Below are 22829 nucleotides of genomic sequence, written 5' to 3' on the forward strand. Positions count from 1 at the left end.
CAGTCAACAAATATGTACGAACTGTCTACCTTGTACCAGATGGGCATCATATTACATCTTCTGCTTGCTAAGCTAAGACAGTCACAGTAGTTGGAGATATACCCCTGCCTTTAAGGATCTCAGGGTCCAGTGAGAGTTACTGATGTATAAACAGAATGACAATACTATGCTAAGTGCTCTAACAGAAGTGTTGTGGGAACACACAGGAAGGAAGGATAATTCTGTTTGAGAGAGCTGAATGGAGAGGAGGTGATATTTGAGCTGTACCTTGAAGTATTAAAGTATGGTTAAAAAACATTTCATCTGTTAAAGAGAAGAAAGAGTAGTTTGGGTATAAAGAACAGTACATGAAAAGACAGAGAGACATGCAAAACGTTGAAGTGTTTAAAACCATGAGTTTCATTGTGACTGGAGCATGGGGCTTGGTTTGGTAAGAAGGGAGATAAAGGAGAGAGGCAGGTTGGATCCCACTGTGTGCATTCAGCAGTTTTTTTTGTTTTTGTTTTTTCTCCTGCTTCCAGAGTTCTCAGGTCTGAAATAACCTCTGGGGCCCATTTTGAGCCAGTGCAGCTGTACGGTGACTTTGGTCCTAGTGACTTTGGACTCTTGGTCTAGCTTATGCACAAGTGTCTTACTGGTTTATGTCAAGTGTGTGAATACTAAATAACTTGAATATTACCCCTTAGTCCCCTCCTGCTACCCCACCTGTGGTGCCACGGAGCAGCAGCGATCTGTGTGATAGCAACAGCATTATCATAATCGCACTTGTTGAGTCCTTATTCTGTGCCAGGCACTGTAGTAAGGACTTTTTGTGAATTTTCACTTAATCCTCATAATCTGATAAAGTAGGTACTATCAATCGTTATCACTATTTTTATCAATAAGAAAACTTAGCCTTGGCAACCTAAGTTAGTTGCCTAAAATCATGACAGCTAGTAAGCAATGGAGCTGGGCCTTGAATCCAGGTCTTTGTGGCCTCAAAGCCTCTAAACCACTCTACTTTGCTGCATTCTACGAGAAAGGAGAGTGAGAATAAATTCTAGAATATGAGTACAGTGAAGAGAGGCATTAACATGCTTTACATAATAAACCTGCCTTTTGCTTTACCCTAGAGCAGCTGCAGGCTGGGTACCCCCAAGAGCGTAAGGGGGAAGGAGATCAAAAGCAAACTCATTGAAGGACAGCGAGGAGGGGTGGCCGTGTAGGAGGTTCAGAGCCGCCCTGCCTTGGGGAGCAGCAGCATGCCGTTTCAGAGCTGAAGCAGCTGCTGTTCTGCCAGGTATGGCTTCCTGTGACCAGGATGTGGGCAGGAAGCGGGTGTCAGCTGCTCCAAATGTGGGTTGGAGGGCATGGGGTTACAAGGTCAAACCAGATGAGGAAGTGTATGCAGAAGCAGTGGGAAACAGCAAAGCCACAGACAGACGGGGTGCTAGCCTTATCTGCGTCGAGCTTAACTTGGGAAAATACCATAAATAGCTTCTGTGAACTCTGTGGCAGGTGCAAGGGCTTTTCTTTTTGCCAGAGTTAAAGGTATTAAGTAAAAAAGATTTCTTCATTGGTCTGAGGTTTGGACCCGATGACCTGGTGTGCTGAAAAGAGTTCGGGACTGGAAGCCAGGAAACCTGGCCTCTGAGGAACCCTTCTATTCCTGTTCCCACCTCTGTGGTCTCAGCTTGGGCAGAGCGCCCTGTGCTTGCTTTCTTATCTGTAAAGTGAGGAGTTAGATTTGATAAGTAGTTTTGAAGTTTTTTAAAAATTGCAGTATTGTGTGATAATTAAGTGTAGGCTTTGAGGCTTCCCTGGTGGCACAGTGGTTAAGAATCCGCCACTGCGGAACACGCAGGGAACATGGGTTCGAGCCCTGGTCTGGAAAGATCCCACATGCAGCGGAGCAACTGAGCCTGTGCGCCACAGCTACTGAGCCTACGTTCTAGTAGCCACAACTACTGAAGCCTGTGCGCCTAGAGCCTGTGCTCCGCAACAAGAGAAGCCACCGCAATGAGAAGCCCGCGCACCGCAACGAAGAGTAGCCCCCGCTCGCCGCAACTAGAGGAAGGCTGTGCGCAGCAACGAAGACCCGACGCAGTCAAAAATAAGATAAAAAAAATAAATAAATTTATTAAGAAAAAAGGAATAGGCTTTGGAGTTAGACTGCCTTGGTTCCGTTCTAAGTTTTACCACTGAACAACTTTGTGGTCTTGCTACAATTTCATCATCTATAAAATGTACCTACCTCATCAAGTGGTTGCTGTGAGACAGGTATTGTATAAGGCATCTCAGTAGGGTGCCTGCCGCATAGTACCTGCTTAATACCTGCTAAATGTTATTATTTCTTCAAATAGACTCATAGATACAATTATTAATGAATAAAAGGAATATAAATATGGGATTTAGAGGTCTCTCTTGCTCACTCCTCAGTGTAGTGGAATAGAGACTTGGAAGATTAGGGCTCTAAATATATAGTTCAAACAGAAGTATAAGCCTAAATGAAAATAAAAATTGCCTGTGTCCTGATGTCCTGCTTTTTAGTTCAGTATTTCTAAGCTGGGTACCAGGGCACAGGTACTCTGGAAATTCAGGCCAGTTGTGCCTTTGCTGGAGCCTTTCCTGGGACACATTGGGACTATAATTGTAATTTTACTTGAGGGACCCACTGAGCAGATTAGCATTAAGAAAGGCATCAGGACTCCTTTTCAACAGGGTGTAGTCATTTTGACAGTGCAGGTCATTTATTTCTGAACAGCTTCCTAGTCTGAGGTAGAATCTGTTTAGATTTAGCATTAAGTTTTTCTATATTAAAACAGGGAAAATTTGAAAGGACATTTATTTGTTGCCTGCTGTATTGGCTGTATAGTTACTTAGAAGCGAATGCCAAAAACTGTAGCCATTGATTAGTGGACAGCTGGCTACTGCTCTTAACACTGTTACAGCTGTTTTTCAGATCAGCTATATTTGTATTATTATTGGGTAGAAGAGTACTTCTCTGTGCATGCACACTCTGAAACCAATAGGCAGAGAGAATTTGCCCCCTTAGAAGGTACCAGAATTAAGAATTTATAGTTAGGCAGGGAAGAGCTGAGAACTACTATAAGTCAAATTAGCTAGTTGCCTGGTTCAGAAGAGGTACATAGGTCTGGGAGAAAAAGGTATATATATATATATTAGGTTTAGCAGGCAAGAATTTAAGGCTAGAAGTCAGCTAAAAATGAGAGGGTCAGGCAATTCCAGAAGTCAAAACAGTTAGGATCTAGGGTCCAAACCCTGGGAGATAGTCATAAATCAGTGTCGATAACAGTTGCAGCCAGATGGAGCCAAAGGATATTTGTTCCCAACTGCCCCCTTGTAGATTAGCTCAATCCCTGAGCCCCTAGGTGTTCATTATAGCCAGAAGGTCATCAGATGCCTGCGGGTTACCTTTGCCCCAGTTGAGAGGATGACCTCTCAGGGGAGGGAGAACTTGGTTGGGTGGAGAGCTGCTCTCCTGGACCTTGTGTCCCACAGCAAACCAGGAGCTGGGTAATAAACCTTTCCCTAAGAGGCTTTCTGTTCTGTGATATACTCCACCCCTGCATTGAGTACTCTTCCCTGTAATGTCCTTTCATATTTACCCACCCTTTATTACTTTAATTTATAGATTTTGTATGGCTAAAAGCATTAATCCAGTCCTGGGGTGAGGGTGGGGAAATGCTCATGAGTTGACTGCATGCGGTACTTTGGTAACTGTGTGCATTTATTGTACTGTGTTTGCAGTGTGCTAGGATTTGTTTGGCATGAATATGAATGAGCTCGTACCTGGCCTTGCACAATGTTCCTGCCCCTTATTGTAGACTGAAGAGAATATCTCTTACCCTGCGTTAGCAATGGCAAAGCTCCTCCATCGTGTGCTCCAAGCCCCACATTGCTAATTAGAAATGAAAAGCCTGCGCTTTTCAGAAGGCTCATCTTATGCCGGCATGACACATTTATTAATACTCCATGCCGTAACTTGTAAAGAGCTGTTCCACCACTCCTAATGGGCATTGTGCTCACACACATTCAGTGGCTGTTGTTATAAACTGATATTTTCCCTTGGGCCATAAACCACAATTCAATTTCAATTTCCCTTTTAACTCATTTACTTCACAAAGATCTAATTTAAGACAGATTAGGTAAAATATTATTGGACTTCATGGGTGCCAAGTGACTGTTGCTTAAGAAATATTCTCGTAAGAATCCAAAGCTTGCTGTCCTTCCCATTCCTCCTGAGCTTTAAAGGATCTGGTGTTGGAGCACGGTATTGAATAAGGGACAAATCTCCTTTTCTGGAATCTTGCCAGCAGTTTAACAATGATTACTGAGATTTAAATCAGCCATGTGTATGACTTTAAAATGCTTTTGTTTATATTTTTTTAAAAGTCAACCCATCACCAGTCATCCCTATCCATTCTCTCTCCCATAGTCACTGTTCTGCTAAGAACAGGGGGTATAAGTAGGGGATATAGGGCAGGGAAAAAGCAGCCTGTGGTACAGTTCTGTCTGGTACACTTCTGCCCCATGCTGCCCCCTGCCCACATAAGTATAGTTGTCAGGATAGTATTAAGCACTGTTGACCATGGACTTGACAGAGTTTCAGTTGAAGGAGCAAAATAAATAACTCAGGAGAGTTCTACCAAGGTGTAATGTGAAGGAATGAATAATAGTAGGTTTTCTCCTCAAAAGTACGGTTTGCTGCTTTGTTGCACTTAATATTGGATGCTTCTGTGTATTTTGTAAATTGTAGACTCACAGATGTCAGAGCTGGAAAGGACCTGGGCATGCCCATCAGGCAGCCCCCTCTCTCATGTTAGAGATGAGGAAAATGAGATCCAGAGAGCTGCAGGGGCTCCCCCAGGCCATACAGCCAGGTAGAGGCAGGTGAAGAAGGACAACCTATGTGTTTTAATACCTGACAGGTGATGTGGCAGTTCTCAAATCCTGATGAGCACAGATTCCTCTGCAGCTTGTTTATCAGAACCTCTGAGGTGGGACTTGTGAATCTGCTTTTTTTTTTTTTTTTTTAAAAAAAAGCTAATCAGGGGCTTCCCTGGTGGCGCAGTGGTTGAGAATCTGCCTGCCAATGCAGGGGACACAGGTTCGAGCCCTGGTCTGGGAAGATCCCACATGCCGCGGAGCAACTAGGCCCGTGAGCCACGATTACTGAGCCTGCGCATCTGGAGCCTGTGCTCCGCAACAAGAGAGGCCGCGATAGTGAGAGGCCCGCGCACCACGATGAAGAGTGGCCCCCGCTTGCCGCAACTGGAGAAAGCCCTCGCACAGAAATGAAGACCCAACACGGCCATAAATAAATAAATAAATAAATAAATAAATTTATTTTAAAAAAAAAAAAAAAGCTAATCAGATCATTCTTAAGCAACCAGTCTGGTTTAGGTCAGAACTGCTTTTAGTATATAACAGGGATTAGCCAACCTTGACCCCTGGCTCAGATCAGCTCTACCATTTGCTTTTGTACAGCCCATGAGTTAAGAAGGGTTTTCATGGGACTTCCCTGGCGGTCCAGTGGTTAGGACTCCGTGCTTCCACTGCAGGGGGCACAGGTTCCATCCCTGGTTGGGGAACTAAGATCCCACAAGCCTCATGGTGTGGCTAAAAAAAAAAAAAAGAAGGGTTTTCACATTTTTAAATGGTTGGGGAAAAGTCAAGAGCATAATAATATTTTGTGATATGTGAAAATTACATGAAATTAAAATTTCCTTTTCTGTAAATAAAGTTTTATTTGAACACAGCCACTCTTATTTGTTGACGTATTGTCTGTGGTTACTTTTGCAACTACAATGGCAGGTTGTTGCGACAGGGACTGTATGGCCCATGGAACCTATAATATTTGCTATCTGACCCTTTACAAAAAAGGTTTGCTGACCCCTGATATATATTATTCTATCTCTCAGATAAGCACTGCAAGCCCCAGTGTTAAAAGGAGATTCCTAAGCTTTGAGAACTTGTGTTGGTCCAAACAGCATCTTGCTTTATGCAAAAGATGAACTTTGAAAAACTGCATATGAATTAAGCGTATGTAAATCTAATTATTTTAACAATAAAGTATGTTTTATTGTAATACAACTTGCTGCTTGAAGTATGGAGGATTTACCTTCATTTCCGGAGGTTTAGTGTAAGCTAGATGTTTATTTCTCTTTGAATAGAAAAAATATCTCCTGTTTTTATACTTGATAAAGATAGAGGATGTAAATATTTAGAAAGGAGTGATGATAAACTATTCTGTATGCAGTATTCAGTATCCAAATTAATTATGAAATTTCTACTTCACACATAAAATGTCCATAAGGAAGCCTTTATACCTACAAAACCATCGTTTTAAAATTCACTAAAAAGACCTAGTTTCCCTCAGGATCATCAATCTCTTTCTTGCCAACTCAGCACTGTAGTCATTCAGAATCCTAGCTACCGCCTAGTTTTTCTTCAACCAAGGCCTAACAACTTCAGTTTCCTAACGTCTTCCTTTTCCTTTTCCTCTTCTCCTTTTCCCTCACGTCAGACATACAAGCATTTGTTCAGTCACCAAGCAACAGGCATTTATCGAGCATCTGCTCCACGCCAGGTGCTGTGCAGGCCCTGATTCTGAGATAGGAAACACCCTCAGTGGTTCCTCTAGACCTATCTTTCCATCATGACCAAACTAAAAGATGAGAAATTGGGAAGGTGCAGAGTTTGTTAACTTTTAAAAACCCTGTTGCCTATCTTCTTCTAAGGCAGGTGGGTGATTTTGTAAAGGCCCAGCCTGGTGGTTTTAGATCCTGGGACACGGGCCAGTGCTTCTTTCGTTGTCGCTGAGGCTTTTATGCAGTGTACCCCAGGGGCTCAAATTTCTCATTCACCGGAGACTCCATCCCCCACACCAGGTTCATTCTCTGCCATATTCCCATTGAACTGCCTCTCAATCTGGCACAATAGAAGCTGTAAAGAGGCTCTAAACTTGGAATAATATGTTGCTCCTTGCTGCCTGACCTTTGATAGGTGGTGTCCCTCTCCTGAGCTTTTGTGAAATGCATAGAGGATAATAATCCCTCCTTCACACATACTTCATGGGAATATTATGAGGTTGAATGAGGAGGTTATTTAAAAGGCTTGGCATTTTCAGAGAGGGGGTTGCTATAGAAACACAGAGGAGTACAAGTACTTCAGAGAGGGGGTTTTGGGAAAGTACGGGGCTCATTGTTTCTTTGGGAAGCCAAAATATGGAAGCGCCGTAGCTCAGCCCTTGACCTCTTTCAGCCTAACCCCAAGTCTACTACTTCCTCTTGCTTTTAGGATTAGTCTTTCCCTGCAGCGTACCCCACTGGAACCAGTCCCTTCTAGTACAGGAAGAATATTATTGCAGTGCATTCTCACACTGGGGATGGTGCATTGAGCATTTCCAGAATGTATATGGCTCAGTACCAGCACTGCTTTTCTACTGTGGAGAGACTGGTGTGACTCTGCCAGATTAGGAAAGGAAAGAGCAGAAGATGCGAGGACAGGAACTTTGAAAAATCTGCCAGCAACCGTTTATTGGGAGTGCTTGGGTTGAGCATTATATTGGAGCTGTGGGAGGAAGTATGAGTGAGGTTGGTTCCTGCTCTCCAAGAGCTTGAAACTTAGTTCTAGGAGTAGGTGGGGAGGGTGGAGGGGAGGGTACAAAAAGAACTGGGAGAATAATGAAAGACACAAACTCTGAGTGTAGAAAAGGGGGAGCTCAGAGTAACTGGAAATATACCACAAAAAAGTGGGACCTCAGTACCAAATTCAAAATATCACTGACCTCTGTGGGAAGGAGAGTGTGTATTTGGAAAGGAGTGCAGAAAGGAGCAGTATTGGTAAGGCATTATTTCCTAGGCTAACTGATGGGTGCATAAATGTTTGTGGTATCATTCTTTAGACCTTTTTATATGTCTTATACTTCTTACATGGTTCATTTTCGTGTGTGTTTTTGTGGTGTTTCGTTTTCATTGAGATACAGTTCACAAGCTAGAAAATCCACCATTTTAAAGTGTACAATTCATTGGCTTTTTGTTGACAAGGTTTGCAGGCAGTACCACTATCTAGTTTCAGAACATTTTCATCGCCCTAAAGAGACCCATTTGCAGCGAGTTCCTAATCCCCTCTCCATCCAGCCCTAGGCAGCCACTAACCAACTTTCCATCAAGATTTGCCTATTCTGGACATTTCATGTGAACGAAATCGTACAATATGTGGCCTTTTGTGTCTGAACTCTTTTCAAGATTTTGCAAGGCCATGTTGTAGCATGTATAAACACTTAACTTCTCTTTCTTTTTTTCTTGGCCCAGATGTCCTTATTTTCCAAAAAGCTCCTTAAATCTTTCTGAAGTTCAGAATGGGTTGGGAACCACTTTTAGCTATTACTATTCTTTTTTTTTTTTTTTTTTTTTTTTTTAATTTTATTTATTTATTTATGGCTGTGTTGGGTCTTCGTTTCTGTGCGAGGGCTTTCTCTAGTTGCGGCGAGCGGGGGCCGCTCTTCATCGCGGTGCGCGGGCCTCTCACTATCGCGGCCTCTCTTGTTGCGGAGCACAGGCTCCAGACGCGCAGGCTCAGTAGTGGTGGCTCACGGGCCCAGTTGCTCCGCGGCATGTGGGATCTTCCCGGACCAGGGCTCGAACCCGTGTCCCCTGCATTGGCAGGCAGATTCTCAACCACTGCGCCACCAGGGAAGCCCTATTACTATTCTTAATTCTGTTATTTGGCTTGGAATAAAACTGATTTTAAAAAGTGTATCAATAACACCTTACTGGGCACTTTTCAGGTAATCATGTGCGGTTGACCTTTGAACTATGCAGAGGTTAAGGCCATGGACCCTCAGCATAGTCGAAAATCCACGTATAGTTTATAGCCAGCCCTCCAAACATGCAGTGTCCCCCACACCTGTGGTCCCTTAGTGTCTGCGGTTCCTCTGTACCTGTGCTTCTGCAGCCGACTGTGGATCGGGTAGTACTGTAGGATTTACTATTGAAAAAAATCCACGTACAGGTGGACCTGAGCAGTTCAAACCCATGTCGTTCAAGACTCAATATATTTTTATTGTGGTAAACTATACATAACACAAAATTTACCATTTTAACCATTTTTAAGTGCACAGTTCAGTGGTATTAAATACATCCACCGTGTTGTACAACCATCGCCACTATCCATTTCCACAAATTTTTTTATCATCCCAAACAGAAACTTTGCCCATTAAACAATAACTCTCCATCCCTCCTGCCTGAGGCCCCTCATAAACTCTATTCTACTTTCTGTCTCTATGAATTTGCTAATTCTAGATACCTCAGATAAGTGGAATCACATAACATTCGTCCTTTTGTGTCTGGCTTATTTCACTTAGCATAATGTCTTCCAGGTTCATCCATGTTGTAGCATATGTCAGAATTTCAATCCTTTTAAGACTGGAGAATATCCTGTTATATGGATATGTGCCATATTTTGTTTACCTGTTTGTCAGTTGATGGGTTGTTTCCACTTTTGCAGTATTTTGAATAATGCTTTTATGAACATCCATGTATACATTTTTGTGTGAACCTGTTTTTAGTTCTCCTGGATATATAGCTAGGAGTGGAATTGCTGGGTCATGTGGTAACTCATTGTTTAACTTTTGAGGAACTGCCAACTGTTTTCCAAAGTGGATTAACAATTTTACATTCCTGCCAGTAATAGAGTTCCAATTTCTTTATATTCTTGCCAGCATTTGTTATTTTCCTTGTTCTTTTTTTTAATTATTACCATCCTAGTGGATGTAAAGAGGTATCTCATTGTGGTTTTATTTGCATTTCCCTAATGACTAATAATGTTGAATATCTTTTCATGTGCTTATTGGCTGTTTGTGTATCTGCTTTGTAGAAATGTCTATTCAAATCCTTACCCATTTTTAACTTGGATTATTTGTCTTTTTACTGTTGAGTCGTAGCTGTTTTTTTTTTTTTTTTTAATCTATTCTGGCTGCTAAACCCTTATTAGATACATGATTTGCAAATATTTTCACCCATCCTTTGGGTTGTCTTTTCACTTTCTTAATAGTGTCATTTGCTGCACAAAAGTTTTGAATTTTGATGAAGTCCAGTTTATCTATTTTTTCCTTGGTTGCTTGTGCTTTAGGTGTCACATCTATGACACCATTGCCTAATCGAAAGGTATAAAGATTTACACCTATGTTTTCTTCAGTGAGTTTTATAGTTTTAGCCTTTACATTTAGGTCTTTGATCCATCTTGAGTTAATTTTCATATCGGGTGTGAGATAGAGGTTCAGATTCATTCTTTTGCATGTGGTTATCAAGTTGTCCCAGCACCATTTATTGAAGACTGCTCTTTCCCCTTTAAATTGTCTTGTCACCCTTGTCGAAAATCAATTGACTATAGATGTATGGGTTTATTTCTGGACTCTCAATTCTATCCTACTGATGTGTTTGGCTATCTTTATGTTAGTACCACAGTTTTGATTATTATAGCTTTGTGGTAAGCTTTGAAATGGAGAAGTGAGTCTTCAACTTTGTCCTTATTTTTCAAGATTGTTTTGGCTATTTTGGTTCCCTTAAATTTCTATACAGATTTTAGGATCAGCTTGTTAATTTCTGCCCAAAAAGGCAGTTGAAATTTTGATAGAGATTGCATTGAACCATAACAATATTAAGTCTTGCAGTCCATGAGTGCAAGATGTCCTTCCTTTTATTTACATTTTTTTTCAATTTCTTTTAATGATGTTTTATAGTTTTCAGTGTATAAGTCTTATACTTCTTTTGTTAAATTTATTCCTAGGTGTTTTATTCTTTTGGATGCTCTTGTAAATGGAGTTGTTTTCTTTCTTTTTTTTTTCTTTTTATAATTTTTAAAACATTTATTTATTTAATTTATTTTTGACTGTGTTGGGTCTTCGTTGCTGAGCGCGGGCTTTCTCTAGTTGCGGCGAGTGGGGGCTACTCTTCGTGGCGGTACACGGGCTTCTCATTGCAGTAGCTTCTCCTGTTGCAGAGCATGGGCTCCAGGCGAGCAAGCTTCAGTAGTTGTGGTGTGCGGGCTCAGTAGTTGTGGTTCACAGGCTCAGTAGTCGTGGCTCGCGGGCTCTAGAGTGCAGGCTCAGTAGTTGTGGCACACGGGCTTAGTTGCTTTGCAGCATGTGGGATCTTCCTGGACCAGGGCTCGAACCCATGTCCCCTGCATTGGCAGGTGGATTCTTAACCACTGAGCCACCAAGGAAGCCCCATAGCGTTGTTTTCTTAATTTCATTTTCAGATTGTTTATTGCTAGTATATGGAAATACAACTGATTTTTATATGTTGGTCTTGTGTCTTGGAACCTTGCTGAACTTGTTTATGAGCTCTAATAGTTTTGTGTGTATGTATTCCTTAGGGTTTTCCACGTACGAGATCATTTCATCTGCAAATAGAAATAGTTTTACTTGCTTAATTGGCTTGTCTGGAACATCCAGTACAGTGTTGAATGGAAGTGGTGAGAGTGGAATCCTTGTTCCTCGTTTTAGGGAGAAAGCTTTTAGTCTTTTAACATTAAAAATGATGTTAACTGTGGATTTTTCATGGATGCCCTTTATCAGGTTAAGGAAGTTCCCTTCTATTTCTAGTTTGTTGAATGTTTTTATTATGAAAGAGTATTGGATTTTGTCAAATGTTTTTTCTGCATCTATTGAGATGATCATGCAGTAATTATGCTTTATTTTATTACTATGTTGTATTACATTGATTGATTTTCATATGTTAAATCATCTTTGCATTTCTGGGATAAATCTCACTTGGTCGTGGTGTATAATCCTTATTTTATATGCTACCAGATACTGTTGGCTGGTATTTTGTTGAGGCTTTTTGTATCTATATTCATAAGGGATATTAGTCTATAGTTTTCTTTTCTTGTAATGTCTTTGTATGGTTTTGTATCAAGGCAATACTGACCTTGCAGAATGAGTTGGGAAGTGTGCCCTTTTCTTCTATTCTTTGGAAGAATTTGTGAAGGATTGGTGTTAATTCCTCTTTAAACATTTGGTAGCATTCATTAGAGAAGCCATCTAGTCCTGGGCTTTTCTTTGTGAGGGTTCTTTTTTTTTTTTTTTTTTTTTAACTTTTGGGTTTATTTATTTATTTATTTATTTATTTTTGGCTGTGTTGGGTCTTCATTTATGTGCGAGGGCTTTCTCTAGTTGCGACAAGTGGGGGCCACTCTTCATCGCGGTGCGCGGGCCTCTCATTATCGTGGCCTCTCTTGTTGTGGAGCACAGGCTCCAGATGCGCAGGCTCAGTAATTGTGGCTCACGGGCCTAGTTGCTCCGTGGCATGTGGGATCTTCCCAGACCAGGGCTCGAACCCGTGTCCCCTGCATTGGCAGGCAGATTCTTAACCACTGCGCCACCAGGGAAGCCCCTGGGTTCATTTTTTTAATGCAAGGTGCAGAAGAGTGTTTATGGTAGAATCCCATTTGAGAGAGAGAGAGAAGGAGAGTCTTTTTAAGGCTATATTTATGTTATATTAACACAGAAAAGTTTTGAAAAGATATACAAGCAGCAAAGTTTATCATTGGGTAATGAGATGGAACTTGTCTTCTCTTCCTTTTTTTATGATTATGAACATGTATTGCTTTAAATTAAAAAACAAGACAAAAACAAAAACCTATTTTAAATGGCTAGCATTTGACCATTTGCTTTTTTCACCTGCACGGTGAGATGCTAGGGCTGTGTACTTGCCACTGACCTTGTGTCCTTAGGAACTCAGTCTAGTAGGCCCCTACATCTCTCTCCAGCTTCACAGTCTGCTGCTCCCCCTCTCTATTTTATCCTCCATCAACACTGAATTACTTATCAATTCCCTGAGAGCACCCACAGTTCTGTGCTACTGTGCCTTTGTAATCCTATGCTGGTCCCTTTCCTTGCCAACCCTTCCTCCTTTATCTGCCCAATTAATCTCTCTTAATCTCTGCTTATCCTTTAAAACCCCCTTCCAAATGTTTAGTTACCTGCCTTTGTGAACACCTCCCAGCCCACTCTCTTCCCTTGCATTTCCCACCCAAGGGGGGAAAAAATCTCTCTCTCCTGCTGCCTCATACATTACGCATATTTTTGTTACTGAACTTTGTATTTACCCTGCATCATAATTACTAGTTCACATATATGTCTTCCCTAAAAGTGCAATTTTATTCAATCTTGTATCCAAGGAGCTTAGCACAATGCTTGGCACAAAACATGCTCAGAAAGATTTTAATTGAATTGAATTCATGCGACAGGAAAAGGCATTCTGGGTAGGATGAGCAATGAGAGCCAAGACCAAAGTTTAAATTACTATAACCTGTACTGGTTTGGCAAGACAGGAGGATTCATGCCAGGAATGTAGTTGAATGATTTTGGCAAGGCTGATAATGGAGGCTCTTAAAAGCCAGACAGAGTAGACTTGGTAGGTAAATACTGGTGGAATGAAGAACCCTCCTCACCTCCTTCAAGTTTTTGCTCAAATCTCTCTTCTCGGTAGGCTTACCCTGACTACCTGAGAGGGATAGGCACGGAGTTTGGGGTTGATAGATGCAAACTGTTACATTTAGAATGGATAAACAATAGGGTCCTATTGTGTAGCACAGGGAACTATATCCAATCTCGTGGGATAAACCATAATAGAAAAGACTATTTAAAAAAAAAAGAATGTGTATATATGTATAACTGAGTCACTTTGCTGTACAGCACAACATTGTAAATCTACTATACTTCAAAAAAAAAAAACCCAAACCTGTCATCTCTCCATTCACCCCATCCCCTGACCCCTGTACTCTAGAGCTGCCTTTCCCTGATCGTCTTCCTTTTTCCATAGCACTTATCACATTCGGTGTAATTTACTTACTCATTATGTTTTTTATTTATTATCTGTCTCCCCCCTTAGAATATAAGCTCCTCACACTAGGGTGGCCTTGTTTACTGATACTTCCCAAGCACCTAGATCGGTGCCTGGCATATAGTAGGCACTGAGTAAATATTTGTTGAGTGAATGAATCCTAAATTAATAAACTTAAGTATCTTGTCCAGAGCTGGCATAAAATAGTTTACGTATAATTCAAATGTCTTGTTTCTGAAAGGAAAGTTTATTCTGTAAAACTGCTAAGATAGTGTCATCTATTTGTAATGTAATCTGGGGCAGGGCAGGGGGAGGGAGGTGAGGGAAGGAGGTTTCTCTTGCCTTAATATTGCCTGAAGGTTTCTTGCCCTAGACACCAAACTGGGAAGTAAAACTTACAAGTACATTTGAGTTTATTTCTTGCCTAGAAAAATGTTGTTTCATGTGATGATTAATTCCCATGCTTTAATAATTTCTCTCTCTCTTTTTCCACAGACCTTTGTAGTATTAAACAGAGGGAAAACTCTCTTCAGATTTAGTGCCACGCCTGCCTTGTACATTTTAAGTCCTTTTAACCTGATAAGAAGAATAGCTATTAAAATTTTGATACATTCATATCCTTTTCTGCAAATGTGGAGTGAGTGCAGCAGTTGCATGGTCGCTGGTGTGTGTTTCTGAATGTGGACAACTTAAATGTATAGTAAGTATTTTACCAATAGTGTAGGTGACTATCCCACCAGTTAGAAGTTTTAAGAGTGACTTCTGCTGAATCCTGAGCTGAGCTTCAGCAAATCCTTTTTTCTTAGGATGATGTCATGGGAGTCTGGAATTCTGTGGATATCATTAAGAGCGACAAATTAAGATGGTAACCTTTTACTGAAGTCTTACTTTTTAAAGCACTCAGACTTCAAGAGTTAGATTATTCAGCTTTTTATATATTGAAGTCCATATTAGAATTTTTGAAAAGCTACTTCTTGAGTTACAGATAATTGAATGAGTGTTTTAGAGATCTGCCTTGAATATTTTTGATTTCTTGAACAGTGAGCTTAGAAATTATCTAAGATAGTTTCTCAGATTAAATGGCCTCCTTGGTACAGAGGTTTAGATCTAGAGTGCAAGATTGTTGTGAATCTGTTTTGGTATTTTTGCTCTCCTTAAACAGAAAATGCCAATTTATTCATGTGGCTTGACTTTTATGTCTTATTAATATAGGAGAGTATATGACAGATGAAAAATTATGTGATGGGGTTAGCAACTTTGCCTAGTGACTTTAAACTTTCATGGTTGGTCTTCAATTTGACAGTACTTAGTCCCATGCTTCAGAGTTTTTGTACCCTCCAAGTAGGATGAGGAAACCAGCAGTTGCTACTTTGTAAATAGGTTTGCTAAGCTTTTGCACATTTTATTAACAGTAAGAACTTAGCAACCTGGTCTGGAATCTTTGGTTTACAAGCAACATAGATCTGAAATCTAAAGGTTTATAAGTAAATAATTCACAATGGACTTCTTCCCTTTTTGTTGGATCAGAAGATGGTGTTTTTTCTCTTCTAGCCAGAACATGTTATTATTCCCTGAAGAAAAATACAGCTGTAGTGAAGAAAAAAATCCAGCTGTAAGAAGTAGTTTTTCTTTTTAAAACTCCACTAATAGAATGAAGATAGTGAATGCCGTTAGCAAGAGAGAGTGAATTAGCAACAAATGAGATATGGCTTCTGTGCTTATTAAAGTGACAGTTTGAGTTTGAGTAACTCATATTGACCTAAAGCAGTTTAATTTTCCTCAGTAGACCAGAACAGGAAGGGCTGAGAAAGATCCTGGATGGAATTAAAATGGCAACAAAATGATTTGCTACCCATAAACATTCCCAGGCACTTTCAGAATGATCAGATGAATTTGCTTCATTACCTAATTCTTACGAGTACGGTGGTGCAGATGTACTTAAAATCCTTACCCCATGTACCATAACTGGTTTCCCAGATTGGACAAATTCAGCATACATTGACTGTTGCCTTGCCCCACAAGAACAATCAGACCTTTGGAAGACTATTAAAAAAAAAAATCATTAATGACATGCACATTTCCAAATAATGGGTAATGCAAGATAATTAACAATAAATGACTACTGAATAATATAGATTAGATTTAATTTATTTTCTCATCTGATGACTTTGGCATCTGGTAGACTACAAGATTTCTGGTTATTAGGCAAAGAGGTATTTAGAGGCTAAGTGGTAAGAGGGAGAAATGTTTATCCAGAAGGAGTAGAACAGTGACAGTGCTTTTGAAAGAAAGAGAGTGGCCATCCTGCTGTGTCCACTCACCTTCTCTGGCCAGGTGTGGATACACATAGTGGCACTCTGTGTTCATGGTGATGACCACAGTTTTCATTATCACCTCGCCTTTTCCTCCTCTCTGTGCTTTGTCTCCTGTCAGGTTACTGATTTAATTCCTGTGATACCCAATGCGATATGTGTTTGCTTCCTGAGGATAAAAACTGGCCAGATTTTGTATATTCTCCCTTGACTTTTTTCTACAGTATTTAGCATGATCATTATGTGCACTATTTTGACCAACTGTGTATTCATGACTTTTAGTAACCCTCCTGACTGGTCGAAGAATGTGGAGTAAGTAGCTCATTTATTTATTTTTCTGCCAGCTTGTTTTAAATATTTTTAGTCACTGAATCATGCACTGCACAGCTTATGCATCAAGGAAGAAAATTATTGCCCATTTTTCATGTCACAAGGATGTGTGAGGATACATGTGGAATTTAAGAAATATCCTTAGAAGTCAGCTCTAGAAAGAGAAAGTATGCCCTGGAAGTTACTACTCATCACCTCTGGCCTTTCCTATGTTAGCCAATGCTTTGACTTGCTGCCCCATCACCATCCTGTACCCTCAGTTCCTGATGATACTGCCTTCTTCTCCCACATTAGCTTTCCCTTTCTTTTTGACTTGTCTCAAGTTAACACTAGCTGTGGGGCCTCCATGCCTGGTTCAATTGATCATGTGCTAGATGGCAATACAGAGTTTTTTGTTTGCAATACCCGTCAGGGCCCAGTGCAACATTCCAGAGTTCTTGGTTTGTGCATTTCAGTAATTTTCATTTGAAGCATCCCTTTCTCTTCCTCACTTCCTTTCTGCTGCATTGGCTGTGTTCTTTCTATTTTGTCTCTGTTAGTTGAAGCCACCCATCGGCAAGTGTTATCTTAAAAGATTCATTTAAAGTTTCTGTCTGTTCAGAAATTACCTCAAGATATCCATTTCTTTGACAGGTACACGTTCACAGGGATTTATACATTTGAATCACTAGTGAAAATCATTGCAAGAGGTTTCTGCATAGATGGCTTTACCTTTTTACGGGATCCGTGGAACTGGTTAGATTTCAGTGTCATCATGATGGCGTAAGTTCTCTGCTTACTTTATTGGTGTTCTGGGTGTGATTATGTGTGTGTGGTTGTACTCTTGGGTGTGTTTGTATGACAGTTTGTAAGTGTGAGTTTGTGGGCTTAGTTGTATGAGGAATTAATGGATAACCATGTAAGGTGGTATGGACTTACGCCTATGATTCTTGCTTATGAGGGCCTCTTGTGGTTCAGGAATTGACAGCATGTATATATGGGAGATGGTGAGCAGAGGCTTTACAGCTGGGAGGGAAAGTAGGAAGTGATTTCCCATTGACACTCCCTCATATTTTATTTTCCCCTACAACATTGACCAGGGGTCGCACAATTATCACTAGGCGGCCTCGGTGAAGACCTCAGATTTTTTAGGTGTAAACCTTAGGCTGGAACTCAGTGTCCTGGGTATGTTATATCACATGTAATTTCATGAGGCTATCCACATGTTGCAGAATTCAGAGCATATTTTAGAGTCAAAACATGAGCCAAGTATCCAATCTGGTCACTTCGTAAAGAATTACTGACCAGAGCTTCGAACTATTATTAGTAGGGAGCAGTGTAACACCACATTGGTATGCTAGGGTAATTTGTGTTGTTTTAACAATGAAAATGTATCTCTTCGGGAAGTTTAGCTGGTGATAGAAGAGTTATAGCAGACTTTATTTTTATTTTCAGGTTGGGAAAGCACTTTGTGGTTTGGTAGGGGGTAAGTGTGTTGTAGAGATTGTGTGTGTGTTTATGTGTGTGCACACAGACGTGTAAGAAATTGAGTGCATTTGTGTATGTATGGGTCTGAACATCAGATAGAAAAATGTATGTCAACTATAAAGTGTGAATGAATGATATGCATTGAATATTTGAAACTGGAACTTTGACTTTCTGTTATATTAAGACAATTTCTAGCTTTCCAGCATTATGAATACACATTGGTGTTCATTTAAAATTTAAGTGTCCTTGCTAGGCACAGAGCTGGTGAGCACTTAACACAATATTGGCACTTAACACAGTGCCACAGTGCCACATTGGCACTTAAATGAGCACTTAACACAATATTGGCTCTGATCCCATGATCTAGATATTTCCTGAGCCCTGTTTTTGTATGTCATGGGCTAAAACTTCATCTGTAGGCATGACTGCAAAGATACGCATACAACTCTTAGATAAATCATTTATCTAAGAGTTTTTAGGCAGAGATTTTAGGCATTTTTGCCATTGTCAACTAGGGAGTTTATTTTAATGTAGATTTGTTTTTATGAGACTCCTGTTGCAGAAATTTGTCTCCTTTTCCTAAGAAATTGTTCATAAAACTTGGAGACATAAGCCTTTGAATACCTCCTGGCCTTCCTTTTTACTAAAAAAAAGTGAATGGACTGAGTAGTCATTCTGATTGGGATCTGCACATCACAATGCTGAGGAAGAAAGAAAGCCCTAGGAACCTTCTGGTGGTATCACTTCTTTCAAATACACTTTTGAATTCTCCTTGCCCAATTGAAAAAAAAAATGTGTTCCTTAAATGTTTATATTTTGAAACTTTTCTTTTTCAAGGAAATAAATGAAATCATAGCTTGTATATAAGACCCTTTCTTACCCCCATTCTCAAACCCTCGCCCAGTGGTACCATTACAAGTTAACTTTGGTTTGATTCTGCAGGTATATAACAGAGTTTGTAAACCTAGGCAATGTTTCAGCTCTACGCACTTTCAGGGTACTGAGGGCTTTGAAAACTATTTCGGTAATCCCAGGTAAGATGGCCCGGGGTTGGTGTTAGGTGTTGGGTTAGGGCCCTGACGTGACGTACTGTACTTTTTTGTTTTGTTGTGGTTTTGTTTTTTTTTCTTTGGTGTTTGTGTCTGTGTCCGTGTTTGTCATTTGTGTCTGTGCGTGACCTCCCTTACTACAGATATGTGACAGAGTTTGTGGACCTGGGCAATGTCTCAGCGCTGAGAACATTCAGGGTTCTGCGAGCTTTGAAAACTATCTCTGTAATTCCAGGTGAGAAAATTTAAACGCAAGACTAACTTTGCCTCATCTCCTCTTTGTCCTCCATTCATTTTGTCCACCACATTCTGAAGCGGCATCGGCACAGCTGATACGGCCTTGCATTCCGCATGTTCTTCCTGGGAGACGTTCTCTGGAATGGCTCTTTGGTCCTTAGGCAGTATCTCTGACAGTCCTTGCTACGCATGCAGCCCCCATTCCATCCATGCCTTGAAAAAGCACGTGCTTAAGAATCACTTGGATCTCACAGTATCTGAAAGAATTGTCACGGAGCTAGCTGTCTCTTTGAATATAAATCGTTTGCTTCCTATCCTCATGGAATTACAGTAATTTTAACATTCACCATCATTCCATTGCTTATGATTTCTAGGCTTCCTATAGCATGGTTTGCTGATGGGATGTTATTCGAAGAATTGTACTTTTATTGTTACTGTGTTAATGGAATTATTTAATCACAGAAGAGACCTTACCCAGTTAACTAGTCCAGTGTTCCAGACAAATTTAAGAGCCTGAGCTTTAATAATCACTGTCTATCACATTCTGTTGCTGTCTGTTTCACCAGACTAAGAACCAGTAGACATCTACTACATATATATTCAGAGACCATTCTCAAACATAAATCCCAGTGAAAGCTTATGCAGGTGCTGTTAAAAAAAAAAAGTCAAAGGTAAGATAAGATATGTCTAAACATGTGGGCAAACAAAAAAGTACAGAAACTTCATAAGAAAAAAAAAAAAAAGGAATCCGTGGGTGGTTGAGAGGTAGTTGATTGACAGTCTCTCTAAAATTTTTGCCTTTCTTTTTCTTGGTTCTGGTTGAGCTAGCTCAGTGGTTCCTAACCTTTTGAAGGTTTTGGATCCTTTTGAGAATCAGATGAAGGGTCACAGGCACCACCCCCCCCACACCAAAGCCCATCTGTGGCCCCCAGGTTGAGATCCATTAATTTAATTCAAATCCTTTCTACCAGGTAATAACTATTTTTCTAAAGACCAGTCTTGAAATCTGGAAGGAGAGATATAGTTAGTCTGATAACTAAAATATTGTTGGCAGAAATGTGGCAGAAGTCAAGACTACGTTGTTGCTGGTTCGACTTTGGTTATGTTCAGGAGTTTTCAGAGAAGACTCCCGAGAGGCCAGGCTTTCCACTGCAGTTTTGTAGAAACAGGGACACGAAGAACAGAGACATCCTATTCCTGGCATCACGTGGCTCTTCTCCTTGTGGCTGAACCAAAAATAATTCCTCTTTTCCCCTTTTCAACACGTTATCTAGATATCAGATGCAGAGAGAGGGAAGCACAGAGGTAGAATCCCAGAGAGGGAAGACTTAGAATGTAGCTTACTGAGAACCTCAGGAAGGTAAACCTCAAGTTTCTCCATTTACAGATTTGGGCTATGAAGCGGGCCAGTAAATTATGGCCCTATTAAAAATGAATTCCGAGCTTCCCTGGTGGCGCAGTGGTTAAGAATCCACCTGCCAATGCATGGGGTGTGGGTTTGAGCCCTGGTCCGGGAAGATCCCACATGCCGCGGAGCAACTAAGCCCATGCGCCGCAAGTACTGAGCCTGCGCTCTAGACCCCACAAGCCACAACTACTGAGCCCATGTGCCACAACTACTGAAGCCTGCACGCCTAGAGCCCGTGCTCCGCAACAAGAGAAGCCACCGCAATGAGAAGCCCGCGCACCGCAACAAAGAGGAGCCCCAGCTCGCCGCAACTAGAGAAAGCCTGCACGCAGCAACAAAGACCCAACGCAGCCAAAAATAAATAAATAAATGAATAAACAAACAAACAAATAAATAAATAAATTTATTTATTTATTTTAAAAAAAAATGAATTCCTTGGGACTTCCCTGGTGTTCCAGTGGCTAAGACTCGGTGCTCCCAGTGCAGGGGGCCTGGGTTTGATCCCTGGTCAGGGAACTAGATCCCACATGCCACAACTAAGAGTTTGCATGCCACAACTAAAAGATCCCGTGTGCCGCAACTAAGACCCAGTACAGCCAAATAAATAAATATTTTTAAAAAATGAATTCCTTTATTTTTAACAATGGTAGCTTACTCCTTATCAACCAGAGGCTGAGTGTCAGTTGGAGTATATTCTCCTTGGCAAAAAACTATAACCCTGACTTATCAAGGTTTAGTTCCTAGCCATTTCAAATCCATTTGACAAACAATTCAGCTCATTCTCTAGGCAGCTTCATGAAGCTTGTTGATGGCAGCCTAACCCTTAGGCAGGCCTTGTCTTATTTTCTTTTTAAGACATCTGTACCACCAAATCTTTACTTTCATTTTTCCTTTGGTCTCTTTTCCTCCTCTGGCCTCTTTTAAATATGATCCCATGTTTTCTGCTCACTTCCCCCAGCGTACTCCGCAAGGCATCTGTCTCTTTATGTTCTTGTGATCTCAAAACTTCTCTTCCAGAATTAAATTGGAAAGCTGCGTTCTGCTCACTAACTAGGGCAGCAGATGCTGTCTCTGCTCCAGCTCTTAGCCTCTGTCTCTGTCTCTGCTGTATGATTAACTTCTGACCACAGCATTTCTGCAAGATAACTCTTGACTGATGTCACGTAATTTATCCTTATTACTTTAGTTTTATAGATATATATTCATGTCTAGTTTTATATTCTGTATTACAAATATATATTTATAAGCACAGTGCCTGGCCCATAGTAGTCCTCCATAAATGGTTTTAGCAGTAGCAATTATAAAGAAGAAACCTAAACCCAAAGAAAGGGTTTGTATGAAGATTTAGACACCAACTTCACAGTTTGAAATAGATTCCTGGATTCCTATTTCTAGAAGCACCCCCCAACTGAGATGGCTTTGGGAGGCTTTGGAAAATAACTTTAAGGGGTAATAAAGCCAATAATAGATCACTATCAGTGAATGGTATAATTGAATTAAAGTGTGACTTTTAATCCCAAGTCCTTTTGCTCCCCATTCTACTTGTAGAGGGCTATTGCCTTGTTTCCTACTTGCCTGTTACCCAGGTCTCCTTCCCAGGTGGTAATACCAGTGTATGAGACAGTAGACCTGGGCCCTCTCTTGACTGGAAATCTAAGTCATTTTGACTCCACAGTTATAGAGTTGGGCCATAGTTCCCTCTGAGTAAAAGCCATTGCTTTGGGTACCAAGTTTTCTCATAGGCCACTTCAGTGGAATTGTTGCTTTCTTTTGCCTTTTCCTGCTCCCAGTTTGATGATAGGCTTTTGCCGAAGCTGCCAGAAACAGGAGTGAGAGCAGCCACAGAACTAATGTGGGACCTGCACGTTCTCACAGAGCTCTTTATGAGAGTTTTCCCTTTCCTAGAGCACTCACCCTGCTCACCTGGCTGATGCCGTCCTCCCTCTTAGCATCTTTGGTATTGATAGATGCTCTGAATGTGTCAGGGCAGGCAGGACCCCCTGAAGATTGGAGAGTACAGTGCATCAGTTAGCTCCAGCCTTTTGTACAAGAGATGCTTTGATTTAGAGCCTTCTTGTGGCTTAGAAAAGACTAAACTCACATCCTGACCCTTTTTATTTGCCAACTCAAGACCTGGATACCTATCATTCATGGTTTCCCTTCTGCTTCG

At 40.8% G+C, this 22829-nt stretch overlaps 1 protein-coding gene across 9 annotated transcripts in view; it reads left to right on the plus strand.

The window, feature by feature from the left end:
- Positions 1-22829, plus strand: part of SCN8A (sodium voltage-gated channel alpha subunit 8) — a 122122-nt gene that overhangs the window by 14857 nt on the left and 84436 nt on the right. For 5 of the 9 annotated variants that reach the window (XM_082350517.1, XM_082350519.1, XM_082350521.1 and 2 more), the window contains exons 1-3: positions 14535-16480; positions 17132-17260; positions 19158-19249. In XM_082350517.1, coding sequence (XP_082206643.1) covers positions 16401-16480; positions 17132-17260; positions 19158-19249 — 301 coding nt within the window. In that variant the 5' untranslated portion in view covers positions 14535-16400. Of the gene's footprint in view, positions 1-14351; positions 14494-14534; positions 16481-17131; positions 17261-18907; positions 19000-19157; positions 19250-22829 lie in introns of those variants that run through there. The other 4 variants (XM_082350524.1, XM_082350523.1, XM_082350525.1 and 1 more) reach the window with 2 other exon arrangements.

Source organism: Balaenoptera borealis (assembly GCF_965194805.1).
Source record: "Balaenoptera borealis genome assembly, chromosome: 13".
NCBI classification, from domain to species: domain Eukaryota; kingdom Metazoa; phylum Chordata; class Mammalia; order Artiodactyla; family Balaenopteridae; genus Balaenoptera; species Balaenoptera borealis.